General features: G+C 44.3%; 1 protein-coding gene across 4 annotated transcripts in view; it reads left to right on the top strand.

Moving 5' to 3' along the window:
* APAF1 (apoptotic peptidase activating factor 1) overlaps positions 1-8101 on the top strand; it is a gene marked incomplete at both ends in the record, with an annotated part of 52034 nt that extends 43933 nt beyond the window's left edge. For all 4 annotated transcript variants that reach the window (XM_084255708.1, XM_084255706.1, XM_084255707.1 and 1 more), the window contains 3 exons: positions 889-1014; positions 4422-4568; positions 7955-8101. In XM_084255708.1, the coding sequence (XP_084111834.1) occupies positions 889-1014; positions 4422-4568; positions 7955-8101 (420 nt within the window). The remainder of the gene's footprint in view (positions 1-888; positions 1015-4421; positions 4569-7954) is intronic.
* Positions 8102-21616: the final 13515 nt, after the last annotated feature.

The following is a 21616-nucleotide window of genomic DNA, read 5'->3' as shown; positions in this document are numbered from 1 at the left end:
TAATGCAGTTTCTGTCTACTTATCTGTCTCATATTTTGTGAGTGTTTGGAAGCTGTCTGCTGGCGTTTAGTTGTTGTCAGGTACAGTAAATAAATTACATTGAGGAATTTTATTTCTCCCTTACTGGTTGCTTTGTCTATTACTAATCAGTTGTAATCTGTACTGTATTGTAGGCAGGAAGGAAAAAATTGAAAGAGATTTACATTTAATTGCATACCCACAGTAAATTTTTATGTAATTGGTATCAGTTGACACTTCCAAAAATCACATTCCAGTAAAATGATACTTCTTGGTTGGGGGACACTGAATACCCCACTTTCTTCTTTTTTCTCTGACGATATTGGTGGCATCATTATCTGTTCATCTTTCCAAACTACAGGCCTTGCTATCCTGTCTTTCATGCCCTGTTGATGACTGCTCAGTGTGTCTTGGGTCCCCTTTTTGCCTCCTTGTCCCCATCCCTAAGGCCAGTCTCTCCCTTTTTCTTCACTGGTGGACCTGCCAGTGTCTGCACCTCCTCCCGTTTTTCTTCCCTGTTGTTGCCCTAGTCCCCTCCTGAAACACTTCTTTTACCTGACAGTTTAAAGGCAAACACCTTCGTCTAGCACCACCCTTTCCTGCTGGACTGTTGCATCTGTGCCAGGTGGCTTCTCCTTCCATTCTTTTGTACATGCTGTTAACTTTGACTTTACAAAACCTACTTTTTTAAAATCACTCAGAAAAATGAATGTGGTTGAAAGTTGGAACTTGGTCTTCTCATGAAAGTTTATGAGCTATTAAATGTTGAACTGGCCATGTGATTGAATTTCTGGTAATTCTGAAGCAGGATTTGCAGATGCTTATTTCAAGTGTAGTAACTATTCCTAAACAGTCTTCATTGCCTTTCAGATTTGGAAGTTTGAACCCTTTTCCCTTCTTCATGAATTGACGGACCACAAAGGCTGTGTGCGCTGCTCTGTCTTCTCTGCGGACAGCACCCTGCTGGCGACCGGAGACGACAATGGAGAAATCAGGGTAGGGTGTAGCTGATGTGAGAGCCCTGCCTTCACCTAACTGGGGCTGGCGCTCTGCCCCTCATGGGGGCTTTTGTTATTGTGACAGGGATGCATAGGTCTGGGGTCCTGGTTGGAGGGTTTCTTTGTTTTGCTGCTTGTGTTCACAGTTGCACTCCACTGCAGAGAAGGAACCATTTTAGAGTTAGAGGGAAGCGTTTCTTATATATGTAAGGAGGCAGATGCCCTCGTTATTTGCAGTTGGCTTTCTGCTATTAGCTTGAGAGTGATTCATCTCAATTCTTGGACTGGAACCAAGGTTGATTTTAGTGGCAGAATTTTGAGGGAAATAATTTTGTTATCTAGATTATAGATGAATTGCATATTCTGCTGTTTTCAGCACTGAGAGAAAAAGATATCTATAGCACTATACCCAGTAGAGTCAACATTTACAGTGTGGCCCATTGCAGTCCTTGTGGGACTGTCTGCCTGTGGTTCTGTTGGAAGGTTTGGACAGTTGATGGAAAATGCCTGGGCATTGAGGATGGCTGCTTTTTGGTAACCCTTGTACTTGAGAGTATTGTTTTTATTATTATTATTATTATTATTTTTTTTTTCACAAAGGAGGATTTTAAAGGAATAGGTGTATCGTGAAGAAGAATGGTTTCCAAGAATAGAGGCATTATCAGATAGGCTTTCCAGGAAAATTAAGGTTCTTGTTCATGAGCACTGAGTAACCATCTTTTTCTATTCCATTCTCATAAATGCCTTGTCAGCGAGGCGGGCTGTGGTAGGAACATTCATTTTGTTCTGAGTTCTCATCTTTGGATGAAAGGGTTACTTTACTGTTTGTGGGGCAGTGTTTTGTTTTTCAGAAGCCCCTGAAGGAAAATATTGCTCTTAAAATTTTTTGGTTTTCCATTTGATTATTCAGAATGCAGGTACACACACACAGACACATACATGCACACACATATGTATGCACACATTAGATAGAATATATGAATTGTATCTGTGTTACATGTATAGCTATCACATGTATATGACAACCAGATAACCAGATATAAGAATATATATATATCTTATATACCTGTAGCTATCTTTTTTTTTTTTTACCTGTAGCTATCTTATATCTGGAATTCTTTCTAATGATTTTTTCCATTTGGTTCTCTTGGATTTTCTTGGGAGATATTTGCAATTGATGATTTTGATTGTTTTCTTTTGCTATTTATACCTATGTTTCTTCTTATTTCTGATGTTCATTTCTTTGAAAAATTAGATTACTGCTTATATATTATGTTCCTGGAAATAAATGGAAATGTTGTCATTTGTGATTGATTTGCTTATAAGAGCCTAGTAAAATAATTTGAGTATATGTATGTCTGTATATATATTTATTTAGAACCTTATAGAATGAAAATGTAAACACATATACATAGATGTACTTAGAACTTACAGGGATTTACTTTTGGTATTTGAATATCATCTGTCAACTTTTTTTTTTTTTTTTTTTTGGTCAACATTCTTAGTGGTAGCTCCTGGACTAGAATTTTTTCCTTACTGAGATATAACTGACATATATTAATACATTAGTTTTAGTTTTAGATATATGATGTAATGATTTAATATTTGTATATATTGTCAAATGACCACAGTAAGTCCAGTTAACACCCATCACCATCCATATTTACTACATGTTTTTCCCTGGTAATGAGAACTTCATAGATCTGCTCTCTTAGCAACTTTCAGATAAGTAGTACAGTATCAACTCTAGACCCATACTGTATATTACATCCCTCTGATTCATTTTATAACTGGAGTTTGTACCTTCTGGCTACCTTTCCTCATTTCCCCCACCTTCACCCTCATCTCTGACAACCACCAGCCTGTTCTCTGTACCGGTGAGCTTGGTGTTATGTTTGTGTATTTGAACTTTTTAGAGTCCACATATAAATGAGGTCATATGACATTGGCTTTCTTTGTCTGACTTACTTCATTCAGCATAATACCGAGTTCATCCATATTCTCACAAATGGCAACATTTCCTTCTTTTTTATGGCCAAATAGTAAATTCATCCTGTATATACACCGCATTTTCTTTATCCATTCATGCACCGATGGACCTTTAGATTGGTTCTGTATCTTGAATTCCTTGTGTTGTTTGAGGTAGTTTGTTAGCCCTTTTTAAATTTATTTCTTGCTTCTTGTATTATTCTTTTTGTTTTTACTATTATTTTTTTCTTCTGTAATTTTTTCTAAAATCTGGAAATTTTCAGACATAATCAGAAGTAGAGAATATATAGACTCTGATATATTCATCACCCAGCTTTAACATTTATCAGTACATGGTCAATTTTGTTTATTTTCTCCCTCCCAGGTTATTTTGGAAATCAGTAGATATCATGTAGATAAATATGTCACATATCTATCACATATGTCACACCTCTGTCACAGATATGTCACATCATGTAGATAGATATGTCACTAGATATCATAGCATTTAATTTGTAAATACTTAAATGTGTATCTCTAAAAAGGTAAGAACTTAGTAGATTGATGTGTCTCTTAAGAAACTTCTCCCATTTTCTCCTTTTTCCTTCTGGTTGGCTGTGTTTGTCTTGTGGACACCCCTACAGTCTGATTTTGCTTGTCTTGTGCAGCCTGTACTGTCTCTTAACATGTTTCTCTCTCTCTCTACTATTTGTTATAGAGTGCTGCGGCATTTATTTACATCTGAAAGTACATGTTTGAATTGTTTTTTTTGTGTGTGTGTTCTTAGTGGCTATTGCCAAGATTAATTATTTTTTTACGGGTTGTAAAATGGTGATAATCTTAGTTTTTTTATTAAGTGAGAAGAGTCACAGTATTTAATCAGTCACTTTATTTTTTTGTAGTATAGTGAATGATACTCTCTCTGAGTAATGTTTTTTTTTTTTTTAAAGATTTATTTATTTATTTATTTATTTATTTAAGCACTGGGTACAGTCAGAAGCGCGGGAGGGTAAGAGAATTCACCAGAGCCAGAGCGGGGAGCAGAGCAGGCAGATTGATGAAGTACACTGCTGAGGGGAGCAGTGGGCTCGGCAGGAGAGGTCTGGGCGCCATGTGGGACCCTCGCCAGTGGCCAGGGATTGAACTGGCACTGCAGAGGCTGCGGGCAGCTTCCCAGCCCAGCGCTCAACCACTGTGCCACTGGGGAGGCCCTGAGTAATGTGTTTTTAATAGTGCTTTTTAAGAGTTGAACAGGAGAGAAGACAATCTAAAAAGATTTCTTTCTAAGGTATCACTGAAATAGTATTTATGTTTTAAGAAAGATTTCCAGATATGTTCCAGGTGGTTTTATATATATCTATATCTATATCTATATATATATACATTTTTTAACTTCTGGATAACCCTGTTAATGAATTGCATATCATGTTTACATAGATATGGAATGTCCTAAATGGTGAGCTTCTTCATTTGTGTGCTCCGAGTTCAGTAGAAGGAGCAGCTGCTACCCATGGAGGCTGGGTGACCGACCTTCGCTTTTCTCCAGATAACAAAATGCTTGTTTCTGCTGGAGGCTATCTTAAGGTAAGAGCTCCTCAAAGACCGTGAAAGAAAACAGCCTATATTCCATTTTCTAAGCTATTTTCACTTCCTCAGTTGGACTTCTTACAACTCACAGAGTGGAGGGCAGTGGCCATTATCTCCATTTTGTGATAATGCTGAGATCTGCAAAGCTACTTTCCTCTTGGATGTTTTGATGACAGTGTTAGGAATCTACTCAGTCCACAGCTATTATATGGCCGATACAAAGTCCTAGATGGTCAGAGTCACTGGCAAGTAGGGTGTTTTCACTTTACTTTTCACTTCACTAATAACTATTTTGGTTGAAAGCATATAAAAAGATAACTAGAGGGTAGTTTTTAGCTTCATGAGAGGACATGTACTACACGTTTGCATTGAAAATACAATGCTATCTATAAAAGATTGTGCTACCTGGGGCCTCCCCGGTGGCGCAGCGATTGAGCGCTGGGTTGCGAAGCTGCCTGTGGCCTCTGCGGCGCCGGCGCCGGTTTGATCCCCGGCTGCTCCCCGGCCACTGGAGGAGGGTCCCACATGGCGCGCAGACCTCTCCTGCCGCTCACTGCTCCCCTCAGCAGTGTACTTCGGTCCTTCTGCCTGCTCTGCTCCCCGCTCTGGCTCTGGTGAATTCTCTCACCCTCCCGCGCTCCTGACTGTACCCAGTGCTTATATAAACAAAAACAAACAAACAAACAAACAAATAAATAAAACATGCCTCTATAAAAAAAAAAAGATTGTGCTACCTGTACCTTTGGGGGTACATCTTTAATTTGAGTTATTAAGGGGAATCTGAGATGAACACCATTTGTCTTCTTTCAGTGTAAAGGTAACTGCTCTTAGGATGAGGCTTAAAGGAGGGACACTACTGTCTTATTGTTAGAAACTGGGAGCCTTGAGCTATATTAGCTGTTGTAAAACAACTGCTCAGCTTTGACACCAACCTTCTTAGAGACCTTGTCTTTTGATGCTCTGGGTCCCATAGAAGGCAGTCACATAATCCCGAGTCTGGCTTACATGACGCTGTTAAAGATCAATGACCAGGTTTCCAGGGTTCTTAGAGAACCTTGAAATAAAGCAGCAGAATAGATGTCTGTAGTGTAGCAGTTAGGTCTTAAGGGTGGAAGAACCTATAGTCTATATGCTCAGTCTGTATGTCTCAGTGACCATCATGTGCCTCCCCCTCGGGTTTGATTACTTGCATGGTGAGCTGATTACGATGTAGCCCAGCCCGTGTCTTCCCTGCATGTTAATGAGACCATACAAAAGTGCAGAGTAAATTAAAAGTAAAGAGGAACAGCTGCTGTTAGTGTCCAAGAAAATAAGCCTTTGAGACTGTTTACTTTAGAATCTAAGCTGTATAAATTAAATGTCAGTAAGATAAAGTAGTTATGCAGTAGCTAAAAAAGCTCTTAACTTTGAAAATTATTCCTATTTATAAGTTAATAAATGATACCATTTAGCTGTACTTGTGTTATACCACAGAGCAGATACTGTTAGAATGACAAGAAGTCCACATTAATCCATATTTATGAGGGAAAGGCAGAGTTGAATATAGTATTTATGGAGGTATGATCAGATTTGCCGTCAGCTGCAGCCAAGTGCAGCAGGAGAGTGGGGCTCAGGGCTGGCTGCCTGAAATTAGTCTGGCTCTGCCACACGGTGGCTTTATGATGACTATTTGGTCCCTGTGCTTTGATGTTTTCATCTGTAAAATGGGCACAATATTTACCGCAGAAGGTTGAGAGGGCTAAAGGCATAAATACCTATAAAGCTCTTACACAGAGTGACACATAGTGTGCCCTGCAGAAATGTTACCTTCTAGGCTTTTTCCTAACTCAGGTTATTAGCACGGTGTAGATTCACAGCAAAACTGAGCAGGAAGTACAGTTTCCACATACTTCCTGCCTCCACAAATGTATCCTTCCCTCTCTCCATATCCCCATCAGAGTTACGACTGTTCCAGCTGATGAATGTTCTTTCATGCATATCATCACCGTCATCATCCAGACTCCTTCTTTTACACAAGGGCTCACTTTTGGTGTTCATTCTGTGAGTTTGAGAAATGGATATGAAATGATACAACCCACCATTGTAGTATCATAGAAAATAATTTCACTGCCCCCCCCATCCTCTGTATTGGCTGCTATTATCATTTAGTATCACTTTTTATTTCCATATTCAAACCATGCCCAGGTGTAGTGTTTCCAAGTAGTGACCCATTCTACTAGAGGGAAGGTGGTGGGGGCACTAGATTTGGAGGTCAGAAACTGTTCACCTCGCCACCTGCTACCGGTGTCATGGTGGACGGGTAACAAGGCCTTTTTCCTCTCATTGTTCTGGTTTCCTTATTTGTAAGATGAGGTGTTTGCACTAGGTGATGTCTGAGGACCTCACTCCCTCTTCCACTGGCCCCTAGCAGCTGAAAACTAGAGCACTCTCAGCTCGGTGGAATGTATCCTCTGCAATCTTAATTGCCTTCTAGTTTTCAAAGAAAAATTGTGAGCTTTGGAAATTTTTAAGTTAGTACCTCAAGTAAACATGTAATCATGAGGTTAACTGAAGCCCACAGGTAATACTTTTACCAGTTACTGTTACTGATCGTCAGCATGAATAGCTGACCCAGTCAGGTGCAGGACACAGGGCACTGCCATGGATGCAAAAACCCCACTGCTGTATTTGTGATGCTTGGAATCTTGGTGAACTTGAGGGTTTTTCAGGAGGTGTTGATGTGTATCATCTCTTTTACCTCACGTCAGCTGTGAGGTAGAGGGGTCAGCTATGTAAATATCGTCATAATCTTAGCGAATTCAGTGATTGCGAGGAGAAGGGAAGGCCTTGGCCAGAACACATAATATATTTGAGATGTTTAATATTTATTTGGCAAATGAAAGATAGATTATTTTATGAAGAAACTTGGTCATGGGCTACTGAGTCACTCTTGATGAGAGGAAAGATTCAGTAGAGAAAACATTGTATCCCATGGCCCATGTTCTGACTAGTCTTGGTGTCCTAGCAGTCTGTCTTCAGAGGGGGGTTGTGAGGGAAGGGAGGGCTGTTCTTCTGGCTGTTCTTCTGGCTGTTCTTCTGGCTGTTCTTCTGGCTGTGGTGGACCTGTCCAGCCAGGGCCACAGTGAACTTGGTGTCACTTGTGCTCACAGCTCTCAGCAAGGCTCATTTCTCCTGCCTGCCTGCCGAGGACTAAGGGTGGGGTAGCAGAGAGCCTCTTTCCAGGTTCATCAGGGAAGCCTGAGAGGGGGGCTTCAGCACTAAACCTCAGACTTCTCTCCTGTTGTTTGGGGGGGGATGTGGTAGGACAAAGGATTTGGCTGGCGCTATAAATTGCCACGCGGTATATCACCAGTCTAATGAGAAATTTGTTTTTCTCTGAACAGTGGTGGAATGTTGTCACTGGGGAGTCCTCGCAGACCTTCTACACAAACGGAACCAACCTTAAGAAAATTCACGTGTCCCCCGACTTCAAAACATGTGTGACTGTTGATAATCTGGGTATTTTATATATCTTACAGATTTTAGAGTAAAATATTAAGCATTAATATAGGCAGAACATTTGATTTTGAATTGAAAAAGAATTCTAATGAAACTGTATTTCAACTCTTTATAAAGCTGTGAATTATTTTGCAGTATTGCATTACGAAGTGTTTGTGGTTGGATGAATAATATTTTAATGTAGCTTTTCCCCAAATGAACATACCTTTTAATCTTGTTTTTCATAATCATCATTATTGTTAACAGTTTGTCCTTAAGATGCAAATGAAAATGTAAATATGTACCTTGTTGTACTGTTGGTAAAGTTCTCTCTTGATGCATTCAAATTGGTTGACATAATTAATTTGAAGGAAACTGTATTTTAATACTTTCATTATGCAGGCTGTGCCTCAAGCTGTGATGGCCTGCATTCTGAACCACACTTACCCCGAGGGGATATGGTTCTCTCCAATATGAGCTTGGAGCTTATTTGCACCCCTTAAACTTGCTTTAAAAATATTGTGACTCTGCACACATTTTGCATCATTTCCTTTAATTCACTCAATAAGTGAATTTTGGATCTTAAAAGTTCTTTCTGTGAAGCACAGTTACGTGTGTGGGAAAGAGGATTGTCTGCCTTTTCCTTCCTGGCGACGGCAGCCCGGGCCAGTGCTGGGCTCCAGGTGCTCGTGTCCGAGTGGAGCGCTGACCTGCTTGCTCTTTTTTTTTTTTTAAAACGCACCAGACCTCTTACTTGATTGAACTTGACCTTCCTGAGTCCTTGTTTGTTTTTTTTAAGCAGTTGCTCACCAGTTTAATGTTGGAAAATCAGAATAATTGGGGAGGCGCATATAATCATGGTTAATCATACATTTTAACAATAAAAGTTTGCTAAGAAATCTAAAATAGTGAAAAATAATTTCTTCTAATCCCTATTATTTTTAGATAAATGGCATCGTCAACAGTGTTTTTCTCTTAGTAAAGTTCAAGATAATTCTCTGTGGTTTTTCAATGCGATTCCAGAAACTTGGTCATGACTCTAAAAATGTCATTTTTAACCTTCCAAGCAACCTTGCTGTTTGCCCCTTCCCCCATCTTTTCTCCTCTTCTTCCTCCTTTTTTCCCCTCCCTTCCTCCCTCGAAGGTTAATCAAGAAAGATAGTTCTGTCAGGGAAATAGCACATCAGCGTTAATAACTTTTTTGACCTCCTGATTAGGAACTTTAATTGAAATTTAAATCTAAATGGTTTCCTTGAAATATATTCAGGGAAATGGTGATAAATTTAGTAATAGATGTGGTCTATATTTTAAATTTTACAAAAGTTTTTGTTTCTGCAACAAGAACTAAATCAGTTGGTAGTGGTGTTAACAGTAGATGAGCAGTGAGCCAGTTTCTGCTGTTGGCGGTGCATGTTAGGAGCGGAGGGATGGGTGCGGGAAACTGGCCCTCCCAGGTGTATTTTAGATTAGCTGTTCCTACTTAGCATTTGAGGGGACCTTAATTAGAGTGAACAAAATCTTCTACATTGTTGAAGAGGTCGTTTTTCGTTTTTTAATGGTGGGTTGAAGAACTAGTTTACAGACTTACCGTCATTTAAGCAAACATGATGTGAAAATCTTAATTTTATGAAAAGACGTTTCTGTATATATTTACTACTTAGAGTATTTAAATCATAAATTGATTGCATACAATGGTTAAAAGCTCATATCATCTCTAGCTCAGAATATAAAGTATTAACTTTGGAATTAAAAGTCACTTGGCTGTTAAAATATAACAACAAATGTCAGCTTCTTCAAAACCTTGACTGGCCCCTGTCTTAAAAGTTAATTAAAAAGAAAACTAGGAAAGACAGACGAGGTAACGCGAGGAAAGAAGAGACGCCTAGTGTGATGGAGGTGCATGGTCTGTGGCTCTTGTTCTGTGTTTGCAGACCAACATTTTTCTTCTCTGCTAATTTTTTTTTTCTGTATTGGAAATTAAATTGCTTTTTGTATACATAAAGTTTTTTTTTTACTTCGTGTGTGTCTTGTGTTTTGAAATGATGGGTTTCATATTTATGATACAATTTATAGGATTTTTTGATGTTAGTATTCATTTTAAAGACATGAATTTTAAAAATTTTATGAAAATAAAATTCCTAAAATATTTCTGAGAAGCATTTTTGGGTTGTTTCAGCTTCCTTGTTTGTCCTTTATCTCTCGATGAGAAAACAAATGTGATTCTTCAAACTAAAGCCCATCAATCACCCTTTCTATCGCTGCTTTATCAGTTATGTGCAGATTGCATCAGAATGTTCTGCCTTGGCTGATTGCTGCCCAGTGTGGCTGCATGGAGAAGAGTCACTTCTCTACTCACTTTTTTCATTCATTCAGTAGATACTTGTGGAGATCTAACCTAGCTTGACATTGTTCAAGGTGTTGGGAGCAGCATTGAGCAAAACAAAGTCCTTGCCAGCCTCAGTTGTGGGCTAAGGAGAGGCAGAGAAAATGTCAGTAAAATCTCCCAGTATGAGTTGGCTTGTGTGTGTACAGGGGAAGGGGTTACAGTGTTAAATGCTGCTGCTGGTTGAAAAGGAGACACTTGAGGGCCTCCCTGGTGGCACACGGGCACAGATCTGAAAGCAGGGGAACGAGCCACACAGCAGATATTGACAGAGCATTTCCAGGCTAGAGTCCAGCAGGTGCAGAGACTTGAAGGAGGGACATTCCTGTGCTGGCCAGGGGCTGGTGTGGCTGAGAAGCCCAAGTGAGGGGAGTGTGATCGGAGACACCGGCACACTGGAGGCCCTTGAAGACCGTAAGAACTTTTACTCTGAGATAGGAGCCACTGGAGTAATTTGGGCTGTGAAACAATCTGATTTGAGCTTAAACTTGCTCACTCTTGCAGTGGGAACCAAGTGACTGTCAATTGAAAATGGTGGGGGTGGGTGGGATGATGGAGTTTTGTGGAGTTGCGGGTCCTTGGGGTCACTCTGGGAAAGGTTTCACCAGAGCTCCCGTTTCAGCGGCACGCGGTGAGTTCCCCAGGCGAGTTTCTCCAAGAGGCAGAGACATTAGTTATATTTAAAGAGCAGGTTTATTAGGGAAAAGAAAAGGAACAGGTTTTGCTAAGAGAGGCCTGCATGGTTGCAGGAGGCCTTGACAGGTCACTGCAGGCAGGAAGCTGCTGCCCTGCAGAGGGAGAGAGTTGGTGAAAAGAAGCACCTGCACAGTCACAGGTGGGCAGTGGGAGTGCTGCGCCAAGCCTGTGCAGAGACTGCCCTGATATATAGTCCCCTTCTGTTTGGGAGGGGTCACTCCTTCGTGGAGTGGCCTGTTTGCTGCTGATTTGGGATAACTAGGGATCCGGGATTCCAGGGTGGGCCCAATCTCCATATCTTCACCCTCAGGCCTGTGCTCCACTCCCTGTGGCATCTGATCCTGCTGGGGTCTCATGCCTTGTGATAAGGCACTGGTGCCTGAGGGTCACGCTCTACAGCTGGGTTAATGGTCCTGTTACTCCCCTCCGCCCCCACCTCCCTGTGTGAATCAGGTTTTAGTCTTGTGAGGCCTCCATTCCAGTTTTTCTATTCTTGTCCTCCATCGGGGACAGGCAAAGGTAGAAGCAGAGACTCCAATAGAGAATTTTTCCCAAGATGAAGTGAGACAAGACCAGGGTGACAGCAGCAGAGGCTGTGACTATTGGATTCTGGGTATATTTCGAAGCATGAGTAAGGTTTCCTGAAGGGTTCGATTAAAATGATGAGAGTCGACTGAGACCAAGGTTTGCCTCTTGTATTGAGCAGCTGGGAGTTGCCATTAACTGAGAGGAAGGAGGTTTTTGGTCATATTGTAAGTTTGAGATGGCTGTTAGGCATCCTAGTGAGGATGTTGAGTTAGGTGGTTGCATAAAAAGCCTCTGGAGTTGATGGAAAAATCTATGATGGAGCTATAATTCCCAGAGTCACCTATGTGAATTGATGGTATTTGAAACCAGAGGGCCAGAGAGATCAGCAATAAAATAGGTGTAGGTAGACAAGACAGGAGGTTGGAGGCTGAGTCCAGGGCAGTCTGAGGCTAGTGAGATGAGCGGCCAGCACAGGAGAAAGACCAGCAGAGACTACATATTGCAATTCAATGTGGTAAGGACAGTGAATGCATTGGGTGTGGGCTCCTTAACTCAATGTGACCTTGGACAAACTCCTGTGTTGGTTAGCCAGCCGCTTATGTATCCTATATGCCTTGAAATTACTGTGTGCCAAGCACTATTTTCAACAACAGGCAATAAAATACGTTTTAGTTGTTACGGGGAGAATGAGGACAATAGATAAGAAAACATCGATTGTTTTCGCTGTAACAAGCGCATTAGGTTTTTCTTCTACAGGGTGATTGTGAGGATTAGTAAAATAACGAAGTAATATCCCAGTGGTTAGAACGAGAAAGTGCTTGATGAACATTCCTTGGTGCTATTTGGGTCCCATCATCCTTTGCCTGGCAAGTTTCTGACCGCGCTCTCTGCTTCAGCCCCCTGAAGACGGGCGCTTGGGTAGCATTCCTTGCCTAGACCCCTCTCCGGAAGACTAATAGACAGTTATTAAAATGCCTGAATTAGAAAGTCAGCTGCTATTGGGCTGTGAATGTAACCACAGAAGAAGTGCTGTGTCATCATGGGTAGTCACAGGGCAGGGGCAGAAGAATTTGAACTGAGCCCGAGACACATCAGAGTTGAGGCCTGTGAAGTCGGTTGGCGTCAACAGCGACTCGCTCCTGAGTCCAACGACGCGAAGACCAGAACATGAGAAATTGTCATTTCAATTAGGAAAAAGGAGTCGCTGAGGCTCATTGTAGATTCCTGTGTGAGGCCAGACCCTCGGAACTGGCGTGCGGCCTATCACAACCAGCCAGAGTCTGCCGTGTGAGTTCCCATCGTCAGGGTAGCATCGAAGGGAGCATTCCAGGCCCCAGTTTGGGCCTGGCGCTCCTGAGAAGCTGATGTGAGATGTTTCCTCCCCTTTCTGGCCAATACCCAGCCCTCACGTGCTCATTACAGTACGTTGAGTGGATGCGGCACACCAGGCTGCCCCCGCTCACCGAGGGAAACGAAATCCACGAAGTAGCCACGGACGAGCCAGGGCTAGAGTCCAAATGTGATTTTTTTGTAGAAAGACCCAGGCCTACGGAGCCACAAGGTGAGTGTCTCTACTTGGCATTTCCGACTCATCTTCAATTAGCAGCGACTCTATTTTTTTTTAAATTTATTTGTTTATGCATAGAAGAACTGGGGTACAGGCCAGAGGTGCAGGGGGTGAGAGGACTCCCCAGAGACAGAGTGGGGAACAGAATAGCCAGACTGACTGAAATACACTGCTGAGGGGAGCAGCAGGCAAGACAGGAGAGGTCTGCCGCACCATGTGGGTTGCTCCCTGCCAGGGGATGGAACCTGTGCTGCAGTGGCTGTGGTTAGTTAGCTTCAGAGGTTGCATCTTAACCTCTTGCGTCACCAGGGAGGCCCCTCTATTTTTTTTATTGTATTTTTTTTCTTACAATGTTTGCTTTCTTTTCTTAGGTGTAGTCCCCATAGAATTCCCACCACCAACTCACCCCTGCACCATCTCCACAATCCCTTGTGCTCTTCCTGCCCTCGGTTTGATCCCTTTCCCTCCCCCTGCAGAATGTCTCTGATGCAGTTGTCTGGATATTTTCGTTCTGTTTGAAGATTCATGTGTTTTTGTTGTTGTTGTTGTTGTCTTTGTTGTTTGTTGTTATTTTTTTCCCCCTCGATCCCCTATAGTCCTCCTAGAAGTGAAACCATCCAGTATTTTTCTTTTTCCTTCTGACTTATTTCTCTGAGCACAATCCCTTCCAGCTCCATCCATGTTTAGCAGCAATTTTAAACCCTTCATCTTGGGTCTGTTTGCCCTGCTTTGTCAAGTAACTTTCTGAAATACCATGAACCCTTTCTAGGAGGAAGAGGAAGCTACTTTTTTGTTTTTTAAGGACTTATTTAGGGCCTCCCTGGTGGCACAGGCGGTTGAGCACAGCACTGTGAGGCTGTCCGTGGCCTCTGCAGCGCAGGTTTGATGGCGGCCGGCCAGCCGGCGAGAATCCCCCATGGCGGGGCAGACCTCTCCTGTCTCACCCGCTGCTCCCCTCAGCAGTGTATTTCATCAGTCTGCCTGTTCTGTTCCCTGCTCTGTCTCCGGTGAATCCTCTCACCCTCCCGCGCATCTGGCCTGTACCCCAGTTCTTGTATAAATAAATAAATAAATCTTTAAAAAAAGGACTTATTTAACTGAAGTCTCACAACAAGTTTGCAAGATTATCTGTCTTCTAGATGTGAAAACAGATGCGGAGAGATGAAACCCCCAGGGCCTGGCAGCCAAGCTAGAGCTAGGATTTCTGTCCCCCCACTGTCTCCCTCACAGAGCCCCTGGGCTGGATCCGGGAACATCGTTTCATTCATTATTCATTTCCCTCTTTCCCTTCACGCATCAGAACTCATCCAGGACCTGAGCCCGAGATGTCACTGGTGGCCCCTGTTCCTGTGGAGCTTCTACTTTTGGGGTTCTGATGAATCCACCTCCATGCCTGCAGGGGTTGCTCTGGAAAGCGCAGCAGGGGCCCAACAGACTGCAGAGACGGAGGGGCATTTTGAGTTTGCCAGCACTTGGCCATTGGCCAGCCTGGCCTCAATTCTCTGATAATTCAAGCATTGATCAGGGAAGGTGGCAGCTTCCTGCCCCCGCAAAACGCTGTTCCTACTTTGAAACTCTACAGGGGTCACTGCAAGTGTGCAGCAGGGCTGTGGGGCGTGGATCCTGTGCTGTCTTCTGCCGACTTGATTTCACTTGTCTTCTGCCGACGTCCTTTCTCCCTTTCCTTCCACGTGAAAAGGTGCAACCTCTGTGGGCCTCAGTTTCCTCATTTGACAAATAGGGGTCACAACACCTAACTGCAGTTTTGTGAGTCTGAAAAACTAAGGTAAACACCCGACACAGGTTTCAACAAGGGGCAGAGTGATCTTTTGTCTCAGTTACAAATCCCCATTCCTGTGCTGCCTGTGTTTCCTTGGCTTACACGTTGGGAGCCTGCGGCTTCTGCCCGTGGAACTTGCCTGCTCCTGGGCATCCTGCCCCATCACAGGCAGATCTGTCCTCCTGGCTGCCATGGAGACAGTTCCGCTCAGCTGGAGAGCTATCATCTGATTTTCCCCAAACGTCCCAAGCCTTATTCTTGGGCTGTGCATCACCCTCGAGTGGTGGAGGCTTGGGCGTGAGAATGAAAGGCCTTGGGCTCGCTGCTGGGCCTGCTGGGCTTGTGCAGAACTGTGGCTTTCGCCATCATGTAGAACGAAGTTCAAATCCCAGCTGCGCTTCCCCGTTCCAGCTGTGTGACCTGCAGCCAACTCTTCAGTCTTCTCCAGGACCCGCTTCCCAGGGAGCCTTGTGTGGGAGCTGTGCGGACGGCCCAGCCTCTCAGGACCCAGTGGGCTTCATCCATCCAGGAGCGAAGTTTGTGCTGTGCCTGGAATGACCTGGGACCTTAACTGCCCGGAATCCAGACCAACGAGAATCTCAAGGGATTGGTCCCAAGCACGGGGGTGTTTTAAATTTGCCCAGGTGAGCCGAGCGTGTGGTGGAGGCTGAAATCCAGGGTGCTCAGCCTTCACCATGGCTGCCCACCACGCCCTTGTTTGTCCTCTGCACCATGAGGTCTGCTCAGGCAGCGCGCCCCCTCCTGGCGCGGCCCTGCTGTCTGCGGAGCGAGGCTGGGCAACACAGACGCTTGGCGGGCATGTTCGCGTGGTGGGGGTCCTTCCTGCTTGCTCTGCTGGCTGACCTAGGCCTCTCCCTCACCAGGTGTCCCAGACACTGCTCGGAGCCATCCCAATACCCACCACTCCCTTTTCCTTGCTGAAAACTCCTGTGTTGGTGGGCGCTGCCATGTGTTCAGCTAAAACCAACTACAGCTGCGTTTTCCAACCTCCACTCTAGGTGTGGCCGACGAGATGTCAGCAAAAGATGTGCAGGGAAAATTCAGGGGTGCTAAAGGATGCCTTGCTCAGCTGGAAGGCAGGTGCTCTTTGTTCCTTAGTATCCTTTGCCCTGCCTGGAAGGTGGATGTGATAGAGGATGCCCCCGTGGCCATTTTATAATCACGAGATGAACGTGCATTTGGGCATCATGTGCTAAGATGGATAAGAAAGAGCTTGGGATTTTGATGACAAATGTGGACCCCCGCCCTGCACTATGGATGAAGTCCAGGTTACATGAGAAAATCTCCCCATTTTTTTTTTAAGATTGATTTATTCATGCATACAAGAACCAGGGTACAGGCCAGAGGCACGTGAGGGTGAGAACATTCACCAGAGGCAGAGCGGGGAACAGAACAGGCCGACGGACCGAAGTGCACTGCTGAGGGGAGCAGCGGGAGAGACAGGAGAGGCCTGCTGCGCCATGTGGGATTCTCGCCGGCCGGCCGGGGATCAAACCTGTGCTGCAGAGGCTGAGGACAGCTTCACAGCATTGCACTCAACCATCTGTGCCACCAGGGGAGGCCCAGAAAATCTCCCCCCCACTTTTTTTTAATCTCCCCTTTTTTAAGTACACCGCTGTTTCTGGCCTTTGCTGCTGGTCCTTAAATCCAGTTCCTAACAGATACTCCAGTAAGCCAGCCTGGTATGTGGGGGCCATTCAACAACAGCCTACCCGCCTCCCTCACCCCCTCACCCTAGCCGCAGACACTCGGCTCCTCCTCTGATTAGTGAAGGGACGTCTAGTCAGGAAGCTGTTGAGCTTGGGTAGAATCTCAGAAGGCCACAAACAAGTGATACACGGACCATGCCCAGCCCACAGGTGAGTTTTGTTTGGCCCACAGGTGAGTTTTTTTGGCCCACACCTATGTTTAAAGCACTGGATTGATTCCCACCATTTCAAAATTCAGTGATTTTGCAGAAAAACTGTGATTTCTTAGAAAATCTGTTGCCTCAAGGTCTTCCCTTCTCTCCAGCTACAATCAGCTGGAAGTGAGCAGCAGCCGCTGAGGTGAAGCAGTCACTCTGGGCCGGCACAGCCTTGCTCCCCTCACCCGGGTGGCCTTGAAGGCAGCTGAACTTGCGAGCTTCTCATCCCCAAACCCCTACCCCCCACATGGCCTGCAAAACAGAATTCCTAAATTTTCCGTGACTTTCTTCTTTCCCTGGCTCCCCAGACTCAACATTTTTTAACACAAGAGGTTTTTTTTCTCTCAGAAAACTGAGCATATAGTTTTGGGAAGTGTTGAGAAATCACCCTTTCAAATGTCAGGAAACAGCTGATGTTTCTTAACTGGAGTCATCTTGAGGGAGAGCTGCCGGCCCCCCAGGCACAGCTGCTGGGGTGCTGAGGCCCCCCCCCCTGACATCCCAGGATGGGGTGGTGAGCATTGAATATGGATGGCTTTGAAAGGCTTTTATTGCCATGTTGTGAACTGACTGGTTGTAAGATTGAGTCTCCTCAGCTTGCAGGGGACACACTCAGATGCCCTGCATGGCCGGACCTGGAAGTTGCTCCTCTGTGCTTGTGAACTGTCAGGCAACCCCAGTGCTCCTCGGTTGTCTGAACCAAGTAATAACCCTGTGGGTGCCACCCACACTGGATTTTTTTTTTAAGGATTTATTTATGCATACAAGAGCTGGGGTACAGGCCAGAACTGTGGGGGGTGAGAGGATTCACCAGAGACAGAGTGGGGAACAGAACAGGCAGACTGACTGAAATACACTGCTGAGAGGAGCAGCGGGCAAGACAGGAGAGGTCTGCTGCGCCATGTGGGTTGCTCCCTGGCCGGCCAGGGAAATGAACTCGTGCTACAGAGGCTGCAGAAGCTCAGTAGGTTGCGTCTTAACCCCTTGCGCCACCATGGAGGCCCATCTTATTGATCTTTTGAGAAACTGACCATGTGTTAGCTCTCTAGGCCTGTCAACCCTTCCATCATGCCCAAGCATTAGATGTGCCAGCAATATTCCCAAGTATTTCAACAGATTTTGGTCGGTCTTGAGAAAAATCACTCCCATGACTTATTTATGAACTAGCTACACATAATTTTCAGAGGGCTCATTCACCCAAATTTATCATAGAATACAATTTAAGAAGAAAAAGTTAAATAGAGTATTTTAATTGAAATCCTTTTTTGAATAATATTAGCATTCAAGGATCCTTCCCCCCACCCCATGGTTATTACAGTGTTAAGTTTCTCCTTCAAGAAAATTAGCTGCAAATCCCTTCTTCAATATAAGGGCTGCCTTTCTTCTGTTTGCACCTCAGGCTCACACCTCCCGCTTCCCTGCCCTGTTCCAGGTGTCCAGATGCTGCTGTGTAGTGGGTTTAGCCCTCTGGATTTTCAGCGGTGTAGGGTAAGGAAAAAATGTCAGGCTTTTCTGCCCTCCCGCCATCAGGATAGATGATGGATCCCTGCGGTCCTGAGTGCATGCCTGATGGCGGGCACCTGGAGTAGGGTGTGGGCATGCGTAGATGGGATTCACCTGGGTTGAGACTGGGCTTTTAAGGGCGGCATCACGGGGATGCCAGTAGAAGCCAAAAGAGAAGCCGAGAAAAGAAGCAGAGCCATGAGAAGAGCAGAGAGAAGGCGGGAGAGCCCAGAGTGAAGACTTGCTGGGGGCTGGGAGGCCTGCCAGCCTCCCGGCCCCCCAGCGCCCCTGCCTGCCGTGTGCCTGGTAAATCCCAATAAAAGACCTGCAAAAGCCACTGAGGACTCTGACTCCTCCTGTACCCGGTCTGCTGGGTCAGAAAACCTGCACTGTGGTCTTCCTGCCCCTACAAGTGGCTAAGGTAATATGGGGTGGGGTGGAGGTGTTTTAACTCTTGGCTGGCCCCCTGAGGCTTCTGCCGCTGGGCCTGTCTGGCAGCTCCCTGCACACTGCCTTTCTCCATTCCCATTACCCCTCAGGCCAGTAGCCGCCTGATTTGGTTCCACCCCTCCCTTTCCTGACTGCTGCCAAGGCTGTGGAAGGAGTCTATTTATTAAGCTCTTAAATTATCCCAATTGCAATGTCCCATCTGTTTTGCGCAGGGACCATAACTAATAGAAATAAGGATTTGATCCACAGAGATTAGAAGAGGATAGCTGACCTCTTGGCGGTTAGAAAGGACAAAGGGGGGGTGCAAACTTGCTCACTGGAAGCATCACTGTGCACAATTATAGCCCCTCCAAACCTTCCTTGAGGACACCTGCGTTCCGCCTTTTCCTGCTGGTTTTAGTGCTTTGGGATTCAAAGCTCCCAACTCTGCACTTCAGGCCGGGGGCACCTCAAGATGGCTTTGGTGTGTTTTGGGGAGTAACACACTTTGATCCAGCAGCGAGAGATCTTCTCCTGAAGGTAGGGACTGTGAATCATGGATCCTTCCAGTGTATCTCTAAGGAGGCCCCCTTACTGCTCTGCTTCCAGCTGACCCGTATTGTAGGAAAAATGAAAGGACAGCTGAATGTTGTTATGGGATGTTTGGGTCCCGTCAAAATTCAAAACCCTGGGCCTCCCCTGGTGGCACAGCGGTTGAGTGCTGGGTTGCGAGGCTGCCCACAGCCTCTGCAGCACCAGTTCGATCCCCGGCCACCAGCGAGGGTCCCACAAAAAAAAAAAAAAAAAATTCAAAACCCTAAGCTCCTTCAATTTGATGGTGTTTGGAGATGGGTCACTGCAAGGTAATTAAAGTTTTTAAAATAGAAGTAACATTATATTGTCACATTACATGCATTTCAGATGTTCATTCTTGAGAGTGAACGGGTGTACACTACATTAAGGTCACTGCTGAGGGTCCGAATCTATTCTTTCACACAGCACCGTCTCTATTTTCCTGACTTCTTCACTCCTCATCGCCCTACTTTTCTGGTTACCACGAAGTGGTTGTATAATTCAAAAGTTTACTTTTGTTTTATTTAGTTCATCTATTTACTTTCTCTGTATAATGCATGAGTGAAATCCTACTGTGGTGTTTTCTGGAAGTTTTATTGTGTGTAGTGATTCAGGGTAGACGACGTCAGAGGGAAGGACTCGCATCATTGTATTAGTGTCCTAATAAGACACACCTGAGAGGCCTCCCTGGCGGCTCAAGGGGTTAAGACACAACCTCTGAAGCAATCCGCAGCTACTGCAGCACGAGTTCGATCCCTGGCTGGCCAGGGAGCTACCCACATGGCGAGGCAGACCTCTCCTGGCTTGCCCGCTGCTCCCCGCAGCAGTGTGTTTCAGTCAGTCTGCCAGTTCTGTTCCCAACTCTGCACTCTGGTGAGTCCTCTCACCCCCCACACCTCTGGCCTGTACCCCAGCTCTTGTATGCATGAATAAGTCAATCTTAGGGGTGGAGGGGAAAGACACACCTGAGAGCCTGCGGCTTTCCCACCTGCATATGAGAGCACACAAGAGGCCGTGGGAGCCCAGGACAAGCTGGCGGCTGCCTACCCAGGAGAGGAGGCTGGGGGATGAAACCTACCTTGCTGGCACCTTGCTCTTGGGCTTTCCAGCCTCCAGAAATAGAAATAAATTTGTTGTTTAAGCATGCCAGCCCATGGTATTTTCTGTGGCAGCCTGAGCTGGCTTTGGACAAGTGTGTGGTCATACATACATCTGTGTTGTTTTATGAAGTGATCTAGTGTGGTTGTCTTTTCTCTTTTAGAAGTTTCTATTTTGATCAATACCTCCGTACAGCCTACTTTAATATTTAAACAAAGACAGTGGGGGCTTTTGGGCAGAAACTCAAGCTTTAAAGGCCAGTGTATCTTTCTCCGACTCCTTGAACTTGGAATTGAGCAAATATTCTCAATAAATTTTGCCAATTAAAAAGTCCCTTTAGGTATGGATGCCGAAAAGGCATCCTAAATGCAAGCGGGAAGGTGCTCACAGAAGGATGCCAAGCACCAGCGGCTGTACAATTTCCGTTTTATTTTGTGTGCTTTTTATAGGATATAAATAATGACAAAAATTACAAAATTTATAACTGGAAGCCCAAGCATATTTACACGTTTCTGTTTCAGCAAAGCTACTATTTACTTTGCTCCTATACAATGTCCTTTTGGTACCATATTTTAGTGTTATTTTACTCTCAATTTACTACATACATATCAACAGTGAATAGGCAAAATATATACAAGGAACTGTTCAGTTCAAGTAATTTAATAGTGTATTAAAATTCTTCAACACTGAACTAAAAGCATATACATTTGTCAGTTTGAAATAAAATTTAGTTATCCTTCAAAACTCACCAACTGATGAACATAACTGGTAACCTCAGATTTAAAATAATATTGGTTAATAAAAAAATTAAGACAATCCCACAATTTATCAATATCGCTATAATGAACTTCAAAATGATTCACAATATGATCGGTTAGAACAATATACATTAAAATGTTATTTTTTTCTATAATGATATTGGTACTGTTTATATAATTTGATTCTACATAAATATACATTATGGTATCATACAAATACTCCACAGAGACATTAAAAAAATTAAAATGCCTTAAAGAAATGTAAGTAAATTTTATTTAATCAAATAGTAAGCAAACATTTATTTATTTATTTTTTTGTTTCAAGA

This window comes from Talpa europaea (assembly GCF_964194135.1).
Source record: "Talpa europaea genome assembly, chromosome: 15".
Taxonomy (NCBI): domain Eukaryota; kingdom Metazoa; phylum Chordata; class Mammalia; order Eulipotyphla; family Talpidae; genus Talpa; species Talpa europaea.
The sequence above is the reverse complement of the archived record's forward strand: the minus strand, read 5'-3'. Positions and strand labels throughout refer to the sequence as shown.